Genomic DNA, 23,536 nt, shown 5'->3' with positions numbered 1-23,536 from the left:
CAGTGCAGTGGAATGTGCAGATTTGGAGGACAGGACTTGGCAGCCATTGTGTCCCTGTTAGGTAGCGCTCAAATTCAGACCAGTGAAGCTGTTGCACCAGTTAACTGACTTGGATAGCTCTTTTTAAGCACCTTCCAAGGAATATTTATAACTTTCTGAAAGAGGCTTCCTGACCACGTGAACAACGTCTTGTCAACAGCCTGTTTCTCTTCTCCCTGAAACCTTGCCATTTAGTCTCTGTGACCATCCTCACTTCACAGCTGGCATCCACAGTCCCCAATTATTGCCAAACTTGCCAGCCAGAATCAGTGTTCCTTGTCTGAGCCCCAACCCTGACTGAGATTCTCAGTCCAAAGAATCTGTCTTCCTGTTTGTGCAGCTCATCTAGGCTGACATCGGTCTCCTTCAAGGCAAGAAATATGCTTGCTTTGAGAGATGTGCATCAATTCTGACTACCACTTTGTCTCTTTAATGTCACAGAAGTTCAAATATGAGGCTGCTTTCATGCAATCAAGGCTGCTAGAACATTTTCATAACAGAGTTGTATCAAAACATCTATTTGCTCCATGAAAAATTGGAGAGACTGGTGCACTCTTGCTTTCCAGCCACAAGTGACTACAAGGCCCTGAAACTAAAAAAAAGTTTCTCAAAAAAAGCTTGGATAAACCTGACACATCAGCAAAAGGTAGCCCTTTGCATATTGCAATGATTCCCAGGAGTCCCAAAGTGCTTGTTGTACATTAATGAATTCTGCCTTACAACATCAGAGCGTACCAGAATAAACATTACCTATACTTGTCTGATAGAAATGTACTTAAGTTCTGAACTGGATCCATATTTCAGAGGTCTCCAAGTTCAAGAGTTTCTATCACCAGGTCTGTATTTCAAGTTGATCTCTTTTCTTTGTAAGGTTATGCTATTTTCATCATTAATATCCCCTTTTCCTGAAAAGTGTACATCTTCATAGTGTAACCCAGCATTTCTGTTGTACATTTTCATTAGTTGGCTGCATTTTCTATTTATTAGTAAATGGATTTCTAAGTTATTGCAAATTTTTTAATGATGACATTTCAAATTTTCTCGTCTCTTTTCCATGGCAGCTGTAAACATCTTAATTGTTTCAGTTTTCACCTGTTCTGAAGCACAGGCAAAATGACCTCCATTTTAGTGGTTTTATCTTGAGTAATTGTAATTGTCCTTGTAATTTCTGAAGATTTGAGGGAGTTGGGAAATGTTTTTGTGTTAGACACAACAAGGCTATTTATTATTAAAGGAATCTCTAGCACAGCAATATTGTAACTGATTAAACAGCATTGTTTGTCTCAGCAAGAATTAGCATCTATAACTATAGGTGTAGGTATCCTTCATTTTTATCTGCCATTCCTACTTCAACACACTTCTGCCAAATGCAGTATAGTACTTGGAAAAAATTGTGTATGCGCTTACCTCTACCTATTGGCAATGAAACAGATGTACAGGATCAGAACCTAGGATTATGACCTAATCAAAATGGTCTGCAAGAAAATATAAATGGGGTATTCTTGGTGTAGCAATGTGTTTGCAGCATTGCTTTCAGCAATGGCTCAACCTTACGGTTTTGGGGGGTTCTGTCTGGAATAATCTAGGCCAACTACATTTTGTAGGAAAAAAAGGGGAGGAAAAGCTTGAATATCAGTGCTATTCTGTCTGAAATTTTGTCTTGTAGAATGTTTGAGCAATGTGTTTGAGGTAAAGATACATTCATTCAATTTTTGTTACTGGCTGGTTGGTGTATGTATGTTCACCTTCACTGAACTTGGATCAAGAGATGGAGAAGCCTGGACTCTTTCTGTCATGAGTTCAGCTTGAAGCTTGAGTCACCAAAAAGCTGGCTAGATATCTGTGATGCATATTTAGTATTGCTGAAGTGAAAACAGATAATCAGTTAAACAGTTCAAATCAGATATTTTGCTACCAGGTATCATTAATCACAACTGACACGTCTCATAGAGTTGTGCATTTTTCTATTTAAGAAGCTCTCTATCCAAATGTATTTCATCCAGTTAGCTGCATGCTTTGTTTGGTTCCTTTGGGCGTCATAGTTGTGTATTTTACTTGTAAGTGTCTCAACAGTTGAACCGATTAGACCTGTGCTTGGGGAGCCCTGCCCAGTCAGTTTACAGATTTAGAATTAATGTTTTCCTACAAATTTCAAAGGTGGTACTTGTGCATCTCAGTAATTCCCTGTACAGCAAGCTGGTCATTTCTTTCCATATATGAGCTTTGGTTTTAGAAGCACGGTAGATAATAACCATAAATGTTTCATTTACTATAAATATTTAATAATTATGAATGATTGATGACCAGATTTTTAAGCAAACTGATAGAGTTGTGTGAAATGAAGACTACCTTTGTATAATTTTCTAAGCTGTATTCTAAATATTAAATGGGCTTTGTTGTGCTATTAAGATGCATGCCTGGTTGGTATTTTCATTAAAAATATTAGCACATGGGTAACAAACAGAAAAACACACTTTTTATAGTCATATTGGCAATAAAATTAATCTGGATGGACTTCCTTGTGGATACAAGAATTTCTGTATCCGCCAATTGTCATTCCATTGTAAGGCATGCCTTCTTTATGGATTATTTTAAAGATGGTTTTTTTAAGAGAATGTGTTTTTTATAACACAGCACTAATAGCTGGCTGTGTTTCAGTGACTACTTTCACCTATTTTGCTTTCAATTTTTTCTAATTGCCTTTGATCTCCCTGGGGCTTTGAAGCCCCCAAAAACCCCATATAATGCTTATCTAATTATCAGGGCTCTTGCATCTCTGAAAGATTTCATTAACAATGCTGCCTTCTGATTCACGCAACTAGTTGAGGGTCTGCATACCTCTCTTGCAGACGTTTTTGGTTGTCTCACAGTCAGTGAAGAATGGCTTTGCCAATAGGTGCCACTGTTGCTCTACACACACGCCTGAATCGTCCATGTCCTTCAGTTGAAAATCCGACCTTGAAAAAGCAAACCTAAATCACAGTGACTAAAATGTTGCAGGGGTAAAACTGTACAGACCATGGCCAGAGGCTTGTCCATGCCAAGACTAAAGTATATGCTTTATCTTGTTCCTAAAAATAATTATATTATTGCTAATCTTGAGCAAAATTGTTTAAGAGATAAATATGTATTGAATTAATTCCAGATATATTTAATCTAAGCCTTTAACTTGCTGCAAGTTTATTGTTGAGCCTCAGACCAATAGCAGCTGAACCTTCCAAATATCTCCTCTGGACCAAATGTGATTTAAATACAGGAGTTGCACATCAGTGCAATAAGAATTTGGACTTCTGTCAGCATTTTTTACATAGGTCGTTCACATACTTTCTCAACCAAGTAAAGGATCGGGGTGGCCTATCCAGCAGTATAAAGGCCACCTACAACTATTTCTTCTAGGTTTACTGTTTGGTAATGTAAGGTCAACTAATGTAGTTTACTTTGCAGCTTATCTACCATTAAGTGCCATTCAATATGTAAAGCCAAGGGCAATCAAGGTCTGCTTGCTTACTGCATTGGGATAAACCTTGGTTCACCTTGTCCTTAGGTATGCAGCCATTTCATAGGTTTACTTTATCCTTGGATGTTTCAGACACATTATGGAATAACACAAGTTTCTTTTCTACTCTTTTGTCAAAGAAATTATAGCAAGCTGTGTAAAAATGAAAAAAACAGCTAAGGACAAAGCAATTAAGAGATTTATATCCTTTCAGGTTCAGTCCCATTCTGTTTTTTTTTTTCCTTCCTGCAACTGTTCATTGACTAGAAACCAACAGATGAAAATTTTGTTTCCAGTGATTTAATATCTTCTGAAATATTCCCAGCCATCTGCAGGTCAGCATGTAACCCAGCAACTTGTTCTAACTAGTAGACAGCCCTCCACATTTATAACCTAATTCTCATTCCTTCTGCATGGAACAAATCACTCTTACGTACATGAGCAACAAGCTATATTAAGTAGTACTCAAGATCACCCTAAGCAGTTTACACGGAGGCATCCCTTGCTTTTCTGTCTCTCACCAGTTGGCTGATGGCTTGCAGGTATTTCTGACCCCCTTCATAATCCAGGATTCTACTAATGTTTTGGGGAAGACATCCCTGGTTGAAAGGGAGATCATGAGTTTTAGCTGGCTGTCTCAGTTGACAAGTAGCAAAAGCAGAAATCGGTGGGCTTTCATAGGAAATGGTGTAGACACTGTTCATCACTCCATCTTCTTTCTCGTGCCATTTTTTCATCAGGTGCTCAAGAATGCCATAGTTGGTAGGTGGTTCTGAGACAAGAAATGATTAAATGTTAGAAATGATAGAATTAAATTTTGGGTTCTGGTGTTTTTACTCCACAGTTGTCATAGGGAATATTTGTACTATTTTGACAGCAGATTAAGGACAAAACAGATCTTTTTGTTCCCAGAGCATGTGTGTCTACCCTCTGGCTGGAAGGGAAAATCACTGTTAGATATCAATAGGACAGCAGTAACGGTATAAATGTAAAGAGTCCTGATTCTTCATAGTCTCTCTGGTAGATACTAAAAAAGTTAGAAGAGCAGTACATGTCGCTTAAATTCAGAAACATAATAATACTCCTGCAGTTGTATCTCACAGCTCTCCTTGTTTTCAGCTGGTGTCTTGCATTATTGTATAGGGGAGAGAAATCTGTTTATTGGCACTATCCTTCACTGCTTCCTGTGGTGATTAAGTATTGTTGTATGGATAACATTTCCACTTTATCAATCTGAAGAATAAGCTACTGACTGGGTAAGAAAGCAGCCAAAAGTCACCACAAGATCCATTTTCAGAATTAAAACAGAAGGAGGTTCCTGGCTGTAAGTCTATATATTGACCACTGCACCATGTTCCATCTGATTGAAATAATAATGCCAAAAACTACCAAGAATGGGAAAATCTGATTTCTGAGGAATCCAGGCAAACTTGCGTCCATTCCAGCTGCGGAGGGGAGGCAGCACAGGGTTGTAACCATGTCTATTGTATTTATCGTCATACTCCGATACCAAATTTCGGCTTCTTGGTTCCTCATGATGGGTGAAGAATTGCTGCATTGGCAGGCCCTGAAATGAGAATTAAATGAGAAATTAAACCATGCTGCTTGTCTTTGAACATAGCATTCAGACGGCTTAGCATGCTTTTGAGTCAGACTGTACTACCAATGATATGACAATATTTTGTCCGTACTTACATTACTTATAATTTAATCCCTGAAAATAAAGGCATTTGCATTTCAAGTAAAGTAGGTGTCCAGTTAAATTAAGCAACTACATCTGTATGTCATGAGATCTGATTAGTCTGGTTTCAACACATGCATCAGGGATTTGCAGATACATTTAAGAAGCCTGCAAATGAAAAGCTGATTGTCTTGTGCTGCTTAAGTGTTTCATTGTGCACTAGCATTACATATACTACCTTCTAACTGTGTGTCAGGAGAGAATGACAAGAATATTTGGGGGTGGAGAGGCACCTTGGAGGAAGGGACATTCTAGCAGATGATACTTGTGGGAAAAGTATTGTTGTGAAAGATCTGGGACGCATTTAAATGCAGTTCATTCCTATGAATCGGAGGTGTGCTGGTGAAAATAATCCTCTTTTACTGGCAAGCTCATATTATAGCCCACAGAATGTCCTGAAGATGCAATACCCAGTGCTAGCTGGTAGTGATGTGCTGATTTTCTTCATGTGCCCTGGTCACTCACCAAAGCAGAGACTCAGAAACAACCAGAGAGTACCAGGAAGTATGTGCTGTTTGTCTACCTCTGAAAGGCATCCTACTTTAATCAAACATATGAGGGAGCTCTGGATCCTGTAAATTTGCCACGGAGCTGCAGTGCCTTCTTTTATGTATATAGTTGTTTAAGGATATTAAATATGAATTAAGTATTAGTCAAAGATCATCACTGTTTGGAATGTTGGCACATACAGCCCCACCTTTGAAATTTCTTTTACTTACCTCAAATTTTTCCATCATGGTTCTCCTTAGTGTTTGGTCTGGTTTGTGATCTGGGAAGCAAATGAAGTCTGTTCTGTATACGCTGCTGCCGAGTTTCCCAGTGTCTTTTATAAACTAGAGAGATACATACAACACTCGGTATAGCTAAGGCAATCTGATCATTACAGAAGCTCTGTTCCAGTGCTGCTTTCTTCATCTATGCATTTAAAAAGCACTTATTTGGAAAGAAGTCTGTGCTATGGTACTTTTTCTCAGATGGTAAAGTCAGCTGGCATAATCAGCCATTATAAAATTCTGGATTGATTCCTTGGTGTAAATACAAGATACTGTACAGCCCCTGAAAAATTATTCATGGTTTGGTGTTTAATACTTTTACCTGCCATGTGAACTAGCATCTGAAAAGGACAAACAAACATTTTTTTTTGTCCCTTTGTTCCCACTTCTGCTGCAGCAGGCCAGTCTCTGCAATATAGTCTAGCATTTTGCTCCAGAAAAAAAAACACGTCTAAAGGAAGTAATTTTAGCGGAGTCGGGAGGATTTGCCCTAACAGCTCCAATATTGAACCTAACAGGCATGTTTTGACAAAGTTAAATGTCTCATGATAAAATCTTGCTCAGCCCTTAAGCAGGGCATGCAATCTATCGAGCAGCTCTGCTAGCAAAGATCCTCTTGTTTATACAAGTAAAGAAACCAATATCCAAATCATTAAAGATCCTCTGATACAAGTAATAATAAGTATTTAACTTACAGAAGGATTAATGAAGCCTCTCTTGTATAATGTTGGTTTATATTATTAAGTTGTATATGTTGTTGTATAGTTAGTTGTATGGAAGTTGTGTAGCAGTCTGAAGGGATTGCCATAAAAAGTGCTATAGCATTTTTAATTGGCTAATATGATGTCCGGTGTGAACCATACAATGTAACCCATGCTCAGGCATTGCTTCTGTCCTGGCTTAGAGAGAAGAATGGCTGATCATTAACAAAATGAATGGATGCAGGCCAAGCAAGATGCTTATCCTTCTCCCTTTTATCACGCTTCTGAGATGAACCTGGGCTCTAGCTTATGACTGAAGTAGTATACTACCTCCACAGCATTGGTTCTGACCCACTCTATTCCTGCTCTCACACTTCTTTCCTGATCTTACCTTTTTCCTCTCTTCCAGACAGTTTCCAATGAGAACTTTAGCAGAGTATTTGGGTTCAATTTTCCACCAATCCTGTCCATCGTTTTGCGACGCAATCATATTTCTTTGTCTCACCAGCACGCCCCTCCCTGGTTGTTGGAACTGTCCTTCAAGTTACATGGGTGAAAGATTACTCAGTTGTCCAGTGCTAAAACTAAGGCAGAAAGGGGCTCCACTTCTGCCCGCCTGTGTGCTGAGAAACATGGGTGATGTGTGGAACTGCTTGGCCGTAGAACCATTTCTTTGCTATCCCCATGGTGACTGTTGTTCCAGTAACCACATTCTAGGCTGCATATTTAGTGTTGAGCAAAACAGCGGCTCCTAACCCACTAAAGTCAGCTTGGTGTTTTTCTCTAACTGTAAAGAGTTCAGAATCACAGCACAGAGTTACGTCTCAAAACATTGTGATAGAAGTGATGTATTCCTCTATACCAACACACCACACATACCTGCGCGACACACAGTCTCTCTTCATAGACAGACACATTTTATTTTAAACAAGTGGGGCAAACCAGGATGTCCATTCAAAATAATGTTCTTCTTTATTGACACAGCTAAAGATAAGGGCTTGCAGCATGGTACAAGCTTGTATAAGGTTTGCATATTCCACATTCCAACTAACAGCTGGAATGAGGTTCTGATGAGCCTTGTTTATCATTGTTAATGTCTGCCCTTGATTGACTACCCATCACCTGATATTAAATATCCTAAAAAGATATTTTCCTAGGTTGAGGCATGAACAGACTCGTGGAATCTAAGATGTTTACTATAAGCTTTTTAGGAAGTTAACAACACTGTCCAATCCCCTTTTCCCAGCTGGAAATGAGAAACCGCAATAATCATATAGGCTTATGATTCCGTGGAATCCATCCTCAAGGTGGTACCAGGTCACTCGAACACCGTTGTCCTCCAATCTCTTCTTGTAAAGCAAGCCGTCGTCCCTCAGCACATCATACTCACAAGTCAAGATGAAAGACTCGGGCAGCTGGTGAACAATAGCATCTTCAGCTAACAGCGGACACAGGTTGGGCTCACAGAATCTTTTCACTGTCTCATAAACTTCAGCTATAAAATCAGTGGGCCTAAGTGGCTTCACACCTCTGACCTTAAATTTTTCAGGGATGTTATCTGGACTCACCCACTTCCTGTACTTCAGCCTCATATCTGGAGGAATATGAGAGCCCTCCAAGACCTCTTGCATATGCAGTGCATCCCCATTTAAGTATTGCAAAGCAAAGAAAGCGGCACGTTCTCGGAGTAAGAGAGGGACTCCTCGATTTTGATGGTAAGATGGTAAATTGAAGTCCAGTGCCTGAAGGCCTGGGTAGATCAAGATCTGAGCACGTAGTTTGGGGAGGTCTGATCTACCTGCAAGGGTCTGGCTAACAGCAGCTGCTAGATTGCCCCCAGCACTGTCCCCGCAGACAATTACATTGGCGGGATCCACGCCATAGAGCTCTATATTCTTCATAAAGTGTATGGTGGCATTAAGACAGTCTTCATACGCAGCAGGGTATTTGTGTTCAGGAGCTAAACGATACCTAGTACACAGAAAGAGACAAGTGTAAGAGAAGGAAATGTCACTAGTATTAATCAGGAAATGGTATCCTATGCTGTCTTCCAGCACTATCATTTTGGGGTATTTTTCCTCTAGGTTAGGATATTCATTACCTCCTAAGCAGGCATTCCTCAGTTAGTGATTGTGGATAAGCTGTAAATTGTGTATTCAGTCACAAGGACTCAGTAAAGTAGGATTGTCTTCTGGTTAAGAGTCTGACTGAGACTTTGTACATTTCTTAGTCATGCTGAAAACTCCCTGTGTATTCTTGACAAGATAACTTAATAATTTTGTGCCTCTGCTACCTATGTGTAAAATGGGAGTAATACTGTGTGATTATTCTCTCTTTTTCTATAAATCACAATTGTTTGGAGCATCATGGAATAACATGTTCATATGTTCAACACAAGGAAGACTTTTTTTACTTAAGTTTTTGATTGGCTTCTTAGTGTGCCAAATATTTCCATTTGGGTCTTTTTGAGTGTATCAGGGCATGAACAGTTAAGAGCTATGAAATCTCCATTAACACTATTTGTCTCTTTATGGACTTCACTGAATTCTTTAGAAATTTCTCTGCAAAAAAGAACATCTCCAAAACCAGTGCAGCTTTTCTGTGGCGCCACAGCAACAATAATCTCCAAACAACAGAACTGGGTAGGGTTCACTTACTGAACAGATACAACTACCGATTCACTTTCTCTGGATATGTAGCGGCATACTTTTTCATAGGTATCTGGAAAAGAAATATTTTCATTAGTGCTTTGCTATTGCCCTGATCTTTGAGACAGCTAAGGAATGTTCATTCCAGAAAGGCATGTATTTGTCTTCAGACCTCCTCCCAAATCACATGCTGAAACCTCCTCTTATTTCAGTTTTATAAAAAGATGAGAATGTTCTTTCTACATTACTATTATTCCTCCAGCAAACATCTTACCAAGACTTCCAAATACCCAGCCTCCTCCATGAAAGAAGATGATACCTCTCCTTCGCCCATCAGAGGTAGCTTTAGGCTGATAAACCCTCACAGGTACTTTGTTAAACTGCAGATCCTGGATGAAGAGCTTTGGATCCACCCCTAGTTTCCGTCCCTGTCGCACGTATCGGCCAAAAGTGATTTGACTGCAAAGTCCAGTCTTCTCCAAAATCTTTCCCTGTTAAAGGTAAAAGAAATTAAGGCTTCTTTAAAAGTCTTGAGTTAGCTAAGGTATAAAAACTCTGCATCATACTTACATTGAACCGTGTTTGAGGGAAATTTTAAAGAAACACAGAGCTTACCAAAAAAAAAAAAAAAGTGGTAATGTTTTAAAATATGAATACGCTATAAGAAGATATAAGAATAACAGCACAAGAAGTTAGAGTAACTACTGTGAGGACTGTTCATAGAGGAGGATAATGGCTATGCAAGCGTCTCCCAAAGACTCTCTGAACGGTTTCCTCTATACTGAGTACTGATAGGTGAGTTCGTTCTAATAGGTTGTTTAGTCCTTGGTTTTTGCCTTAATAAACCTGTGGAAAACAGTGAGGAAAAGTAACTTCACAGCTGGTTTTCTTGACAGGAATGCCCAGTCCTAAGAAAGAAAAGGAAGTCCTAAGTCTCCTAAGAGAGATCCCAGGATTGAGTCCGAAAGCAGTATTTGTTTTAAGCTTGCCTAGATTAGTTTTACGAAGGAGAAGTTCTACCTTTTATCATACCAGCTGGAATCTGAAGAATCAGACTGAAAAATCTAGGCTTTACACACAGCAATGTGACCCCTGTTGTCCGATAAAAATAAAGCTCTCCGATTCGAGAAAACCAATTTTCCCATGTTCTTACACCCTACAGATTGTAAAAAATTTACTTCCATTACTCAAATCCAGTGTCATTCTAATAACACTTCAGAAATTTTATATAGGCCATCCAAACTGGCTGTCTTGGAGTATACATTTTAATTGTCAGTAGTGTCCTGCACACACTTTGTGCTCATTCTTGTTTCATTTATACTTGATAACAACAATGAAATGTCATATATAGAAACAGCAATATAAGCTTTAATGGTTCTTAATTGCATAAACTAATATTCCTGAATTAGATCATAAAACTCAGTGAATTTGCAAACCTTAAGTGCTGAGTTGTGTTGTGCAAGTTAGTTACTGCTTTTTATTTGCACAACAGATTTACTGAGCAAAATCAAGAAGCTTCCTTTCCCAATGCTCTTGCAGTGATCTTGCAAGCTAGAATATAAATCTGATGTAGTAAATGAACAAGAAGTTGGGAACCAAATTAATGGAATTAAACAAATAAACTGTTACAGTTGCATTACTAAACAAGAGCCCAATTTTAAGTGCCCAATGGGGGTCTGTCTTTATCCATTCCTTTGTTGTCACGTGCTAGTGGGATCCAGGAGAGCTAGGTAGCTTTGCCAGTAAATTTCAAGAGGATGTCAATGGTGTAAGAAACTGTGTGGAGGAAAACAAACAAGGTCTGTGTGATAGCAAACGCGATGTTGTGGCTAAAGGAGTGAAGGAGAAAATTGAAGATTTAAAAAAATTAAAAGATACGGCAAGTGACATAGGAAGAGTTTAGGAGAGCTCTAATGCTGTTTATGCAATGCTGTAAAAGGGAGCCCAGGGATTAAGTAAAGCAGCCCTAACCGGATTTTGTACCATAAACGTCAACCATGGCAGGAGCAGTTGAAGGGCTGTAGTTTTCTTTGTGCAAGGTGACTTCGCCTAAAGCTGAGGGCAGTTATCAGCCAAAACACCAGCTCAGCTCCGAATTCCACACTTAAATCAGCACCGCCGTTTGGCAATCTCTGCTAACAAGCCCTAGCATGCTACTTCTGAACGTGAAATGGGTTTTGCCCACGACACGAGCAGCGTCCTGATTGAGGGTGCTCCCCCGCAGCACTCTCCCCATGATGTGGAGCCGCAAGCATCACATGAGGGCGGCAGGGGCATGCGGATCTTAATCCAGGCTCTTTTTTTTTTTTTTTTTTTTTGGTTGGTTGGTTTTGTTGGGTTTTTTTCCTTCCTAGCGCACTCCGTGGGCCGGGGCTCGCCGGGGCCGCCCCGAGTTTCACGCAACCCGCTGGCGGGCGGCGGCTGCCCACCCTCGCCGCGGGGGACCCCGGCCCGGGCGGCTGCGGCGTGGGGGGGGGGGGGGGGGGGGGGCGGACCTGCGAAACCCTGTAGCCTCCCCACCCCCCATCCACCCCCCGCCGGCTCGGGTGGAAACACTCCCCCGCCCCCCGAAACGATAAGCGCGGCGGCGGGGCGGAGGGCGCGACTCACCAGGGCCGCCGTGCTGAGGAGGACGGCCAGGACCAGGCGCAGCTTGGCGGGCTGATTCACCCCGGGCGGGATGTCGTAGCTGGGGAAGCCGAGGAGGACCGTGGCCAGCGCCAGCGCCAGCGCCGCCAGGGGCAGGAGCAGCAGCAGCAGCGCGGGCAGCAGCGCCATGGCCCGGCGGCGGCCCCGCGGGGCTCCCCGGCCCGCGGCGGGGCCCGGCAGCGGCCGCCCGCCCCCCTCCGCGCCGCGACCGCGACCGCGGCCCGGGCCGGCGGCGTCACGGGCCGTTTGTGACAGCTCTGCAAAGCCGCCGCCGAGGTCATGGTGCGGGCGGCCAGCGAGCACCGGGGGGGAGGCCGCGCTGCCGGCTTGAGGCGCGGTGTAATCTCGGTTCAAGGAGGCAGTGCGTGACCTGCGCAGGCAGCCTCAGGGGCGCTCGGGGCAGGCGCTCGTCGCCGCGTCCCGCGGAGAGAGCCTGGCGTTCGGGCTCTGGGGCCGGTACAGCCGTTTCAAGAGAGCCGGACAACCTGCAGCGGCAGTGGGCTGCAGGGCACCTGCGTTCCTGACGGATTCACCTTCAGGTCGCCGGGAGTAGGTCGTTTGTCCTTAAGTTTAGGGATTCTTTGTCTAACGGCAGCCTGCAGGAAGCTAAAGGAAGGGCGACATTTGCACTGTGAAATCTAAACGGAAGACAGCGTTTGTTTCTGGAAAAATTTCTGATTTCCTGTCGTGGGATTTTTTTTTTTTTTTTCTCCCTAGGATTTTCATTTCCTCAGTCTTACTGCTTTGAGTAGGCTCACTGCTGTTTTTCCTTGCTTTCATCAGCAGGGTATAATGAAGCATCATGTCAAGGAATACACTGCCTTGCTCTGTAAAGAAAACTCAAAACATGGAGAAACATCACAGCACAAATTCTAAAAAAATAATACTGGGGAACCAGTCTCTGAAAGAACATGAAAACATTTTGGTTCATATTTTCTCTCTCTTTAAGCTAAACCTTCCAGTGTACATAGATCAAAAGCACAGTTCACTGACCCTTACTGTCTTTCTAAAACCTGATAGAAGTGTTCCCTCTCAACCAGTATCTCTCACCTTGAGCTTCAGTGGGCATAATGGAGACATCCCAAAATTAAATGGGAGGTTGTAGAGCTACAGTTATTTCAAAATCAGGGCAGCCCTTACTTGCCTCCAGCAAGGTGTCCCCAATTAACTTGGGCCTTGTACTACTGCTCTTGCGGATGTGGTTCTGCCATGCCCACTGAGTGTATGTCAAATCTCCTCACTGAGACCTTGATCTCTGCCTGTTTTTCCAGAGCTTTCCTCTGACTCTTCCCTCCAGCTCACTATGTACCTAACTGGTAGTTTTTAGCTAAATAAAGTCATGCTTTGGAACTTACCAAATGGACATCACAAAGATCCCGACTGTAATTCACAGGAGTTATTTAATCCAAATCATTCCACAGACATTATTTACAGAGAATTAAATCATCCGGTAATTAAATACAAGGAATCAATCAGATGCTGATTTGAAAGAAAAGGGATTGAAACACAGCATGTGGAAAATATTTAAACTGTAAAGACTGAACTGTCAATAGTCTCATGAGGACAAAGACCAGTGTTCAGACAGTACTTGAAGTTCATTAATATCAAAATCGGTATTTTACACATCAAAGGGTATCAAATTTTTGCTGACAAGTACTACCTGAGGTTTGGAAGCCTAAACGGAGACATTAGTGGGAGAAGCATAAAGAGGGAAAGTTGTTTTTACAGAGCTTTTATGAATATAACAATGCTGTCCAATCCCCTTTCCCCAGCTGGAAATAAGAAACTGCAGTAATCATATAGGCTTATGATAATCCATCCTCGAGGCGGTACCAGGTCACTCGAACACCGTTGTCCTCCAATCTCTTCTTGTAAAGCAAGCCGTCATCCCTCAGCACATCATACTCGCAAGTCAACATGAAAGTCTCAGGCAGCTGCTGAATAAGAGCATCTTCAGCTAACAGCGGACACAGGTTGGGCTCACAGAATCTTTTCACTGTCTCATACACTTCGGTTGTACAGTCAAGTAGCACATGTGGTTTGTAGCCTCTGACCTTAAATTTTTCAGGGATGTTATCTGGACTCACCCACTTCCTATAATTTAATTTAATATCTATAGGAATATGGGAACCCTCCAAGACCTCTCCAGATTTGATGCATTCTCATTTAGGTACTGTAACATGTAGAAAGCGGCATGTTCTCAGTATAAGAGAGGGACTCCCCGATTCTGCTGATAGGATGGTAAATTGAAGTCCAGCACCTGAAGGGCTGGGTAGATCAAGATCTGAGCACGTAGTTTGGGGAGGTCTGATCTACCTGCAAGGGTCTGGCTAACAGCAGCTGCTAGATTGCCCCCAGCACTGTCCCCGCAGACAATTACATTGGCAGGATCCACGCCATAGAGCTCTATATTCTTCATAAAGTGTATGGTGGCATTAAGACAGTCTTCATACGCAGCAAGGTATTTGTGTTCAGGAGCTAAATGATACCTACTACACAGAAAGAGACAAGTATAAGAGAAGGAAATGTCATAAATGTAAATACAAATTTCCTACAGCACTTTGGCTTTCCCTGTGTTGTTTGGAGTATTTTTCCTTTAGCAAAAAAAGTGTCATTATCTGCTAAACAGGTATTTGTCCAGCAAGTTATCACAGATAAATGATAGCCAGTAGGATGAAGTTGCAAGGATGTAGCATAGTTGGGGTCTTCTGAAAATAGCATCAATCAGAAATTGAGTGATATAAGTTCATTTTACTCTTCTGGTGTAGACTGCATCTTGCTTGTGGATGAAGTAATTTAATAGGTCTGCACCTCACCTTTGCTTAGGATATTTCCTCTTGAGAATTATCTTATTTTTCTCTGTTTATTTAAATAACTCGGACAGAGTTATATTCTTCTGTATTCTTAGTATGAAAATATATTAGCATTTGATTGTTAGAAAACTCCTTGAAGTTTACAGGGTGATTACATCTCATTAAACAGATCCCTGAATCACCACCTTCCAAGTTTATTAGTAGGTTTTCAACATGTAAGGAAACTCCTCTGGAATGCATTCCTTCTTTTTGTGTGGTGCCAGCATAGCTCTGTGCTGTGACATACGTGAACCTTACTTTGGGGCCTGTTTGCACTCTCCCTGCATTAGCAGATTGAGGGGGGGAGAAATGAAAACAGTCCCCTTGAAATTCTGTCCCACCATCTGGGATCCTGGGGAAATGGTTTACTGAGGAGGAGTGTTCCCACAAGACGTGCAACGCTCTGGTGCTGAGAAGTGAAAAGAAGCAAGACGGCTTCCATAGGGTAGTACTGACTTAACTCACCCAACAGAGACAACCATCGACTTGCTTTCTCTGGCAACCTAACGGCAGATCTTTTCATGGCAACCTGCAAAAAACTGGGGGGTTGTTAGCTGCCTGCTCCCTTTCCAGATGCAACAGCCAAGGAAGGTGGAAGCCGCCTTTTCCCGCCCTGGCCCATGCCCTTCCCGACCCTCACGCGCCACCTCACCTCCCCTCGTCCCTCTTCCCCTCAGCCCTGCCGCCTCCCCTCAGGGCAGGCAGCAGCGGCTCACCGAGAGCACTAAGCTGCCCGAAGACGACGGGGAAGCTCAGCCAGATTCCGGACCTTCTGACAGGTCTCGGGGCAGAATGATTCCCCCCGCCTCCAGAAGATAACAGCGGCAGCGCACAGCCGCGCTGCGCGGGGGGGGGGGAAACGACCCGGCCTGCCCTCCCGAAGCTGCAGTACAGCCAGCCGCCGCCGTGGCAGAAGATGGCGCCCGCCCGCAGGCCGGCAGATGGCGCGCGGGGCCGGTAGACCCTCCCCGGCACCCGGCCGAACCGCGCGTCCCTCATCGAGAGCTGCGGGTCCGGCCCCGGCTTCCTCCCGGAGCGCACGTAGCGGGTGAAGACGATCTGGCTGCACACCTCCGTCTTTTCCAAAATCTTCCCCTGTTCGAAGAGAGGGAGGAGAGTCCGGCTGAGCGGAGGGCGGCCTCCCCGGGGGCAGCCGGCAGCCGCGGGCGGCCTCGGGGGAGGCTGCCAGACACCACGCCAAGCAGGTTGCCGTGAGGGAGACCCTGCGTCTGCCTTCCCCCGGCCGCTGCGAGGCCGGAGGGGGCGCCCAGGCTTCGTGTTGGCGGGGTTCAGCCTGCTCCAGAGCTCCTCGCCTCTACCCTCGCCTTTACCGGCCGCTCCGGTTTGGTCCTCACCAGAAAGCTGGCACAGGAGAAGATGGAACCGTGGCGGTCCCCAGTGAGGCTACGCGCCTGGGCGAGCGGGGTTGCTTTGGCACCGTGCGCCTGAGCAGGTAGGCCCACGCGTCCGACTCACGCTCTGTCAGGCAAAATGTCTTAGGGGAGAAACAAAAGAGTTTCCATCTCAGCGTCACCAAGTCCTATGGTTTCATACCAGCCTCCCTATCTAAGGTTTCCCGTGAGTCTCTGGTTTTATCTGCTTAAGAAGCACCCGGCCTTCCATCGGTGTTACTGGAAAGCCCCAAGAATGGCCTAAAATCATCTTCTGTGCTTTGCTAAAATGGAAATCAAAGCAATCTCACTTTCTATAAATAATTAATTTAAACTTAATTAGGGAAGCTCAGCTGATGAAGCTTGGACTCTTATGGTTGGCTTCATCCCTATGTAATAGGGAAAACCTGACTGAAACTATCTGAGGTCTAACAGAAATGATTTTACAAAAATTGTCCTCTAAAGTCAGCCTCAAAAACAAAGGAAAGCCTTCATTTAAGTCTTAATGCAGCCAGCAACATTCTGGTATTTACACATATAATCTTATAAAAATAACACCTAAACCACATTTCTGGCAGAAATCATGGCAGAGTAACTCACTATAGCAGATGTACTAATCATAGAAGCAAGGGAAATTCAAAGCTTTCCAGGATGATTCACTCCAGGAGGGGTACTGAAATTGAGAGTACTCAGGCTGAATTGTTCCCATAATTGCTATTATGAATGAAGCAGTAAAAATCACCAACAGTATTTTAAAAAAAAAAGCCATTTCACTTCATCAAAGGTGAGGTGTCTTTACGCCTATCTTTGATTTAGCTTTCTCAGATGACACTAAACCTTAGAGCAGTCCAAGTTACAACAGATTTCTCAGGTGCCACACACCTTAAAGTCCTTGGAAATGTTGTGCAAGGTGTCAGTACATGTCACATTAGAGAAGAGGGAGAAGAGAATGTGTTTAATTTCCTGTTTAGCTTGACGTTAATTGTGGGACTGATACAGGGCCTGGTATTCTACATGGTATTCTTGGATTGCGGATTATATGAATGACTGTTCAGAGATAGCAGTTAAAGCACTGAATGAAGTTCTAGTTTATGATGGATTGCTGTTTACAAGGAGAGCCAAGTGATGTGGAGGTTAAATTGTCTCTTGCATCTGATCTGCAGCCACAACCTATTGCTTCCTGTATTGTGGACATTCTTTAAGTAGTTTGGAATACATGGTTTCAAAAAGGACATTTAGAAAAGACAATGGGAACTAACATGAGGGGAAAAAAAAAAGCTAACGTATAAAAGTAAATGCATCAATCTTATTTTGTTGTTAAAGAGTATTTAAGCACAGGAGCAAGTTGGTTTTTTTACTGCATCTTTAATATTTACTGAGAGAGTAACAAGTGTCTAGTCCAAATAGATCATTAAAATAGGCAGACTGCGCGTCAAATACTTCAAGCCGCACTAAAAGAAACTTTCATAGTGTTCTTGAAATATCTTTTTCAGTGGTCACACTGGCATAATTGCTCATTAACAAATTGTCCTATCTAAACCTCTTATATGGAATTTAGAAGCATAAAAGACAAGAGAAAATTGGCAGTTCTTACAGAAGGAAAGAAAATTGTTTCTATAAGCTTTTTAGAAAGTTCATAATATTGTCAAGACCCCTTTTTCCAGATGAAAATGACAACCAGTCATTGTTAAATGAATTTATGATTCCATGGAATCCATCCTCGAGGTGGTACCAGGTCACTCGAACACCGTTGTCCTCCAATCTCTTCTTGTAAAGCAAGCCGTCATCCCTCAGCACATCATACTCGCAAGTCAACATGAAAGTCTCAGGCAGCTGCTGAATAAGAGCATCTTCAGCTAACAGCGGACACAGGTTGGGCTCACAGAATCTTTTCACTGTCTCATACACTTCGGTTGTACAGTCAAGTAGCACATGTGGTTTGTAGCCTCTGACCTTAAATTTTTCAGGGATGTTATCTGGACTCACCCACTTCCTATAATTTAATTTAATATCTATAGGAATATGGGAACCCTCCAAGACCTCTTCCAGATTTGATGCATTCCCATTTAGGTACTGTAACATGTAGAAAGCGGCACGTTCTCGGAATAAGAGAGGGACTCCCCGATTCTGCTGATAGGATGGTAAATTGAAGTCTAGCGCCTGAAGGGCTGGGTAGATCAAGATCTGAGCACGTAGTTTGGGGAGGTCTGATCTACCTGCAAGGGTCTGGCTAACAGCAGCTGCTAGATTGCCCCCAGCACTGTCCCCGCAGACAATTACATTGGCAGGATCCACGCCATAGAGCTCTATATTCTTCATAAAGTGTATGGTGGCATTAAGACAGTCTTCATACGCAGCAGGGTATTTGTGTTCAGGAGCTAAACGATACCTAATACACAAAAGGAGACAACAAAAGTACGAGAAGGAAATATTAGTTTTAAAAGTATTGCTGAAAATACTGGTTCCTGCCACCAGCAATACCCTGATTACCTCAGAATTTTCCCGTTCTCCACAAGTCGATCATAAATAAACTGTGGCTAGTTGGACCAGGTGGTGCAGATTAACATGTTAGGATATCGTCTGTTTAGGATGTTTCTCAGGTCTTTAACAGCAGAGGAGTACTCAGCTGCCAACTATGTCTAAGTTTTATTGACAGTCATTTAGTCGTTTTATGCTTCAGCTTTCCGTGGGTCAGATACAAATGACAAGACTTCTGTTTTATGTCTTTGTTACAGTGCAACTATATTCTCATAATTCAAATCATTATGTCTGTATATTGATGATATTAGCTTGTCATTCATGCAGTGCTTCTGTAAGCATCAAGCAGAGTTTCCTTGAATAAGGATTAAGTAGAATATATGGCTTACTATCTGTTTACTCTCAATTTTGAGTTTGGAATTTGAAAACATTGATTCAAAACTTCATTTTCCAGCTAGATATCCCAAAGCATTTTTTGTGATGTAGTCAGACAGTGAAAACTTAGCCTGAGTCAGTCTTCAGTTGCTCCAAACAGGAGCAGAGTGAATTTGTAAATCACATGCTTGACAAGTTCCACAGAAACGTTTCTCTGAGAATGGCTGTGGCTATGATCAGGCAAGCTATAACATGGTATTTACACTAGAGGAAATAATCTCTAGAAAACAGCATGAGGAAAGACTCACCCAACAGATACAACCACTGATTCACTTTCTCTGGCAATAGAGCGGCATAGCTTTTCATGGGTCTCTGAAAGAAACATATTTGGTGGGGTTTGGGTTTGGTTTGGTTTGGTTTTTTGACAGAGTACTAATGTGTATTGCATAAGTCAAAGAATTGCAAGAAGAACATACTCCCTACTTTTCTCTGCCCCTTACTACATAAGTCCTCAGATCTTTTGTACCCCCTCATTTTCCTGTTTCAGTATTTGCTTACTGTGTTTTTTCCCCTCATATCTCATTATCCTTGTCTTAAAGAAAAATCACATAATGCACAGCAGATGCTTTCTTCTGACAGCAAGACTTAGGAGAGTGCATCTGTGGTTATACTCAAACTTCATAACTGCTACAGATCAAGCGACAATCAACTTTACCACTTATGAAGTAGATACTTCTTTACCTAAATTGTAATATTTTTTCTGTTAGGTATCTTACCAAGACTTCCAAAAACCCATCCTCCTCCATGGAAAAACATAACTCCTCTCCTTTGGCTGGCAGATGGAACCTTAGGCTGATAAATCCTTACAGGCACTTTCTCAAACCACAGGTCCTTGATGAAGAGCTTCGGGTCCACTCCTAGAGTCTTTCTACCTTGCATGTACCGGACAAAGCTAACCTGACTGCAGATCCCAATATTTTCCAAAATCTTTCCCTGTTCAAAGGCAAAGAGAATAGGGAGTTTACTCAAGAGATTCTGTATTTTCCAAAGTAAAGGAACTGTATGGGCAGTATCCTCGTGATGTCTAAGTCGTATATTTTAGGGTGATCATAAAATATTTGAGTAGTTGTACAGGTATAGTACAACTGAACAAATAACAGTAGCATCATGACAGGTCACATGAACAGCAGTGTTCACTGAAGAACATAATCCCAAAACAATGCAGCATTAACAAAGGCTGGTGAAATATATCCCTTTGCTTTTTCAGCAGATCCTTTAGCTAACACTGAAAATGAGTTTGGTTTTCACTGGTTATTCTGTCCTTGCCCTTGAGAAGATGTGAAAACATAGCGAAAGATGATAGTTCTGGTGCTGATTTTCATGATATGGACACTTTCCTGAAGTAGAGTTGACTAAGTTGAGAATATATTTGATAATTGCTTTTTGATTCATCTTGGAAGTCTTCACTGATGTCTGCAATGCACTGGCAAGAAGATCCTCAGATACTTAGTAGGCCTAAACTTCTGTTCTTTCTGTATGCCATAGTGATATTCATGCTAGCCACCACAAGATGAAAAGAATACAAATCAGAGCTACTGGTCCAACATAACTTCACAAAAATTTAAAAAAAGCATAACCTCTGCTTTGAAATATATTATTTAGTCATGCCAAACCAGTACTTCAGTCCTTATGAAGATTTGGATCAAGCTCTTAATATTCAATATTTTGTTATGAATATTTTTTATTAGACTGCCACATTCATATGGATTGTCAATACACTGTTATGACTCTCAATATGTTTACCTGTGAAAGACCTTGTCTTCAATGACTCCGGCTATTTATAATGTTCTCCATGTGTGATTTTGAGGCTGAAGAAACTAATACATTTTGCAACGTACTGATTTTAATTCATTATAGAAACTGGTCTTAGTGTCTCTGATTGTATACAAACATGATAAAATTATTTATTCTTTTGTATTTGCTGTTTTCCAAGCAGAAATGGAACAACTACAAATAATATTCTCACCTTTACATTCAACTTGCTTGGTTTCTTTCATCCTGTGTTTACATTGCAGCATAGAATTCTGGTTTATGGTACTAATGGGCAGTGTATAGGTGATAAAAAGAGAACTGGCTTTTCCAGCTGCTTAAGTGAAGTAGTCTCTTTCTAACTACAACTCGTGTGCAGCCAAAGCATGAGAATATATTTCTAGAATTCTGTACTATGGTCCACTATAATCTAGAATATTTCTGATAGATAATTTTTTAAAAATTTATTTTAAATAGTTTGTCCCTCTTGGAAGTATTTAAGTAATTTTTTAAATATATGCACAACTTCTGCTCTCTCATGTATTTCTAACACCTTCCGTCATCACAGCATCTATACATCTATCATTACATGGAAATACTCCTGATTCAGTGAGATCCTTTGTCAGCAGAGATCACCAGAAGTTGAGTGCTGGTAAGAGCTTCAACTCTTGTGGATTGGTTAGCTTCCCACTCTTTTACAGGCCAGTTCGCCTGCAGAAGTTGGGCTGCCGAGAGCCCCTCATTCCCATCAGACAAGCCTGCTTAGTTGCTGCAGGAGTTATAAATAAGTGTTCAGGGGAGATGGAATTCCTTCAGCTCCTCTTGGGCAATGTTACCTAATTTTGTCACTTGTGTGACAAAAACTCCCCCTTCCCAAAACCAATTCTGAAATGTTCAGTTTCTAATTTTATCTTCAAAATAAATACATAACTCCTCATCCCCAAGTCCCAGAAAAGCTTGAAAGCACGGCCCAAAGACATCTGATATATTCTGAACCTAGAATGGAAATATAAATGATCCAACATGTATAAGCATTCTTAATCAAATTATTGCTAGGTTAGTACCATTCATTGTAGAAGCACAGTCAGACTTTCAAATGTTTGTGTTAGGCAGTGTTTGCATACTGCCTAATGTAAGAGCTAGGCAGGACTGTAGTAATGCAGTGTAGTGTTAAAAAATCTGGTAAAGGTTTACTTAGCAAAACTGAGCTTCTAAATACAACATGCAGCATGATAGCAATGCCCTGCTCTCCTCTCTGAAAATTAATTCCAAGCAGGGTTCTAGCATTGCATTAAGTTTAAAATCTACAGGTTCGCCGTTCTTCCCCCCAGAAATCACACCAGGTTAACTTACCACCACAGCTCTGCTTATTAAAATTATATGAATGATTCGGAGCTTTACAGGCTGATTCACTCCAGGAGGAATTTCTGAGTTGGAGAAATCAAAATTAATTGCCCCCATGACCAACAATATAAATCCGGCAACAAAAACTGCTAAGAATAACACCAGCAGTGTGTATACAAATGCCATTTTGCTGAGCAGCAAAGTGATCTGAAATGTCTTTGATTTGACTTTCCCAGATATCTTTGGCTCGTTACTTCCTGATTCTTTGTTTGTCATAAGGTTGCTCTAGTAAAAATCTTTCTCCTCCCTTTTACAAATACTTTAGTAGGTATCTTTCCCGCCTTCTTCCCCCCCCCGCTGCCTTTATTTCACAAAAGGTAAGTTGGTCAAAGTCCTGAATTTGTTAAAAGACATATGCCAGCATAATTTCAGAATTTTAGCAAGAAAGCAGTCCTTAGCTGGGAGAAAAGTGTTATGAATAAATTGCATTAATATTAAGTTAATTAGAAGTGGAAAATGGACACAGGGCATTTGTGTGCTTTGCGTTTGTGACACTATAAACCACTATTCTGAAGCAGAGTTTCTATAGTGTTATGCAGAGGTAGGAGCCTGCATATGATGATTATCACTCTAAAGAGCCAAATGGATTGTCACCAATGTTTTCTGGAAAGGTGCACCTATAAAATTATGTCATTACCTCAATCTCAGTTTTTGTAGTATTTGTGGTTTCTTCTAAAAGAAGAACATGGTTAAAAAACACAGGAGGCTGAGTTTAGATTCATGATCAGGTTACCTCCTATCAGGTAAACTTCAGTAACTCTCAGTGCGCAACAGATACAGCATAAAAGGACTCAAGGTAATCAGCAATTAAAGAGTTTCAAATCAAACTGCTTCATCTTGTTCTTGCTGTAGAATGGGATCGTGCTAATGTAGAGATGCTGTAGTTTAAAATGATGCTTGAGGTATTAATTGTGAATCTGAGTCTGCGACTCTTCAAACAACTAGGACATCAGAACATTGTTGAAATGGCAGATTCCCAGGGAAATGACAGATGTAAAAATCTAACTCATTAAGCAGCCATGTTATAGTTTTGGGGGTTTTTTTAGTTAAATTGGAAGTGATCAGGAGAAAGTACTGTGTCATTTTAGTTAGAAAACTTTATAAAAAATGAAATGTCTTAATTTTTTCCAGTAAGAAGTTGAGTGTTTTTAATAGGGCAGATGGTTGTTGTAAAATATTC

The 23,536-nt window shown here is 41.7% G+C and overlaps 4 protein-coding genes across 4 annotated transcripts; all 4 read right to left on the bottom strand.

Moving 5' to 3' along the window:
* Nucleotides 1–2,778: 2,778 nt before the first annotated feature.
* CFAP107 (cilia and flagella associated protein 107) lies at nucleotides 2,779–7,288 on the bottom strand. The gene is made up of 4 exons (XM_052791496.1): nucleotides 7,142–7,288; nucleotides 5,996–6,109; nucleotides 4,925–5,102; nucleotides 2,779–4,307 (listed from the first exon to the last, which is right to left on the bottom strand). The coding sequence occupies exons 1-4, from the start codon at nucleotides 7,238–7,240 to the stop codon at nucleotides 4,021–4,023; spliced, it is 678 nt and encodes a 225-aa protein (XP_052647456.1). The 5' UTR covers nucleotides 7,241–7,288; the 3' UTR covers nucleotides 2,779–4,020.
* Nucleotides 7,289–7,646: 358 nt separating this feature from the next.
* On the bottom strand, nucleotides 7,647–12,262 carry LOC128143790 (arylacetamide deacetylase-like 4). The gene is made up of 4 exons (XM_052791478.1): nucleotides 12,009–12,262; nucleotides 9,673–9,889; nucleotides 9,408–9,471; nucleotides 7,647–8,721 (listed from the first exon to the last, which is right to left on the bottom strand). The coding sequence occupies exons 1-4, from the start codon at nucleotides 12,174–12,176 to the stop codon at nucleotides 7,947–7,949; spliced, it is 1,224 nt and encodes a 407-aa protein (XP_052647438.1). The 5' UTR covers nucleotides 12,177–12,262; the 3' UTR covers nucleotides 7,647–7,946.
* A 1,299-nt stretch (nucleotides 12,263–13,561) lies between these two features.
* Nucleotides 13,562–15,898, bottom strand: LOC128143737 (arylacetamide deacetylase-like 4). The gene is given in 3 exon segments (XM_052791346.1): nucleotides 13,562–14,208; nucleotides 14,211–14,598; nucleotides 15,773–15,898. Coding segments are annotated over 3 exon segments (870 nt in total). The 3' UTR covers nucleotides 13,562–13,852.
* Nucleotides 15,899–17,741: 1,843 nt separating this feature from the next.
* LOC128143797 (arylacetamide deacetylase-like 4) lies at nucleotides 17,742–22,530 on the bottom strand. Its single transcript, XM_052791498.1, has 4 exons — nucleotides 22,306–22,530; nucleotides 19,920–20,136; nucleotides 19,452–19,515; nucleotides 17,742–18,679 (listed from the first exon to the last, which is right to left on the bottom strand). The coding sequence occupies exons 1-4, from the start codon at nucleotides 22,480–22,482 to the stop codon at nucleotides 17,905–17,907; spliced, it is 1,233 nt and encodes a 410-aa protein (XP_052647458.1). The 5' UTR covers nucleotides 22,483–22,530; the 3' UTR covers nucleotides 17,742–17,904.
* Between the last annotated feature and the right edge of the window lie 1,006 nt (nucleotides 22,531–23,536).

The sequence above is a fragment of the Harpia harpyja genome, chromosome 7 (assembly GCF_026419915.1).
Source record: "Harpia harpyja isolate bHarHar1 chromosome 7, bHarHar1 primary haplotype, whole genome shotgun sequence".
Taxonomy (NCBI): Eukaryota; Metazoa; Chordata; class Aves; order Accipitriformes; family Accipitridae; genus Harpia; species Harpia harpyja.
Note: the sequence above shows the minus strand (reverse complement) of the source record. Positions and strands in the feature narration are given on the sequence as shown.

What these genes read in the sequence shown, in the direction of transcription:
- CFAP107 (XM_052791496.1), bottom strand. Translation starts at nt 7,240, where the DNA reads ATGATTGCGTCGCAAAACGATGGACAGGATTGGTGGAAAATTGAACCC. An exon ending in GTCTGGAAGAGAGGAAAAAG is followed by an intron (nt 6,110 to 7,141) that starts GTAAGATCAGGA and finishes GTATCTCTCTAG; the next exon opens with TTTATAAAAGACACTGGGAA. An exon ending in CCATGATGGAAAAATTTGAG is followed by an intron (nt 5,103 to 5,995) that starts GTAAGTAAAAGA and finishes TTCTCATTTCAG; the next exon opens with GGCCTGCCAATGCAGCAATT.
- LOC128143790 (XM_052791478.1), bottom strand. Translation starts at nt 12,176, where the DNA reads ATGGCGCTGCTGCCCGCGCTGCTGCTGCTGCTCCTGCCCCTGGCGGCG. An exon ending in TCCTCAGCACGGCGGCCCTG is followed by an intron (nt 9,890 to 12,008) that starts GTGAGTCGCGCC and finishes TACCTTTAACAG; the next exon opens with GGAAAGATTTTGGAGAAGAC. An exon ending in TCGGTAGTTGTATCTGTTCA is followed by an intron (nt 8,722 to 9,407) that starts GTAAGTGAACCC and finishes TCTGTGTACTAG; the next exon opens with GTATCGTTTAGCTCCTGAAC.
- LOC128143797 (XM_052791498.1), bottom strand. Translation starts at nt 22,482, where the DNA reads ATGGCATTTGTATACACACTGCTGGTGTTATTCTTAGCAGTTTTTGTT. An exon ending in TAATAAGCAGAGCTGTGGTG is followed by an intron (nt 20,137 to 22,305) that starts GTAAGTTAACCT and finishes GCCTTTGAACAG; the next exon opens with GGAAAGATTTTGGAAAATAT. An exon ending in TCAGTGGTTGTATCTGTTGG is followed by an intron (nt 18,680 to 19,451) that starts GTGAGTCTTTCC and finishes TTTGTGTATTAG; the next exon opens with GTATCGTTTAGCTCCTGAAC.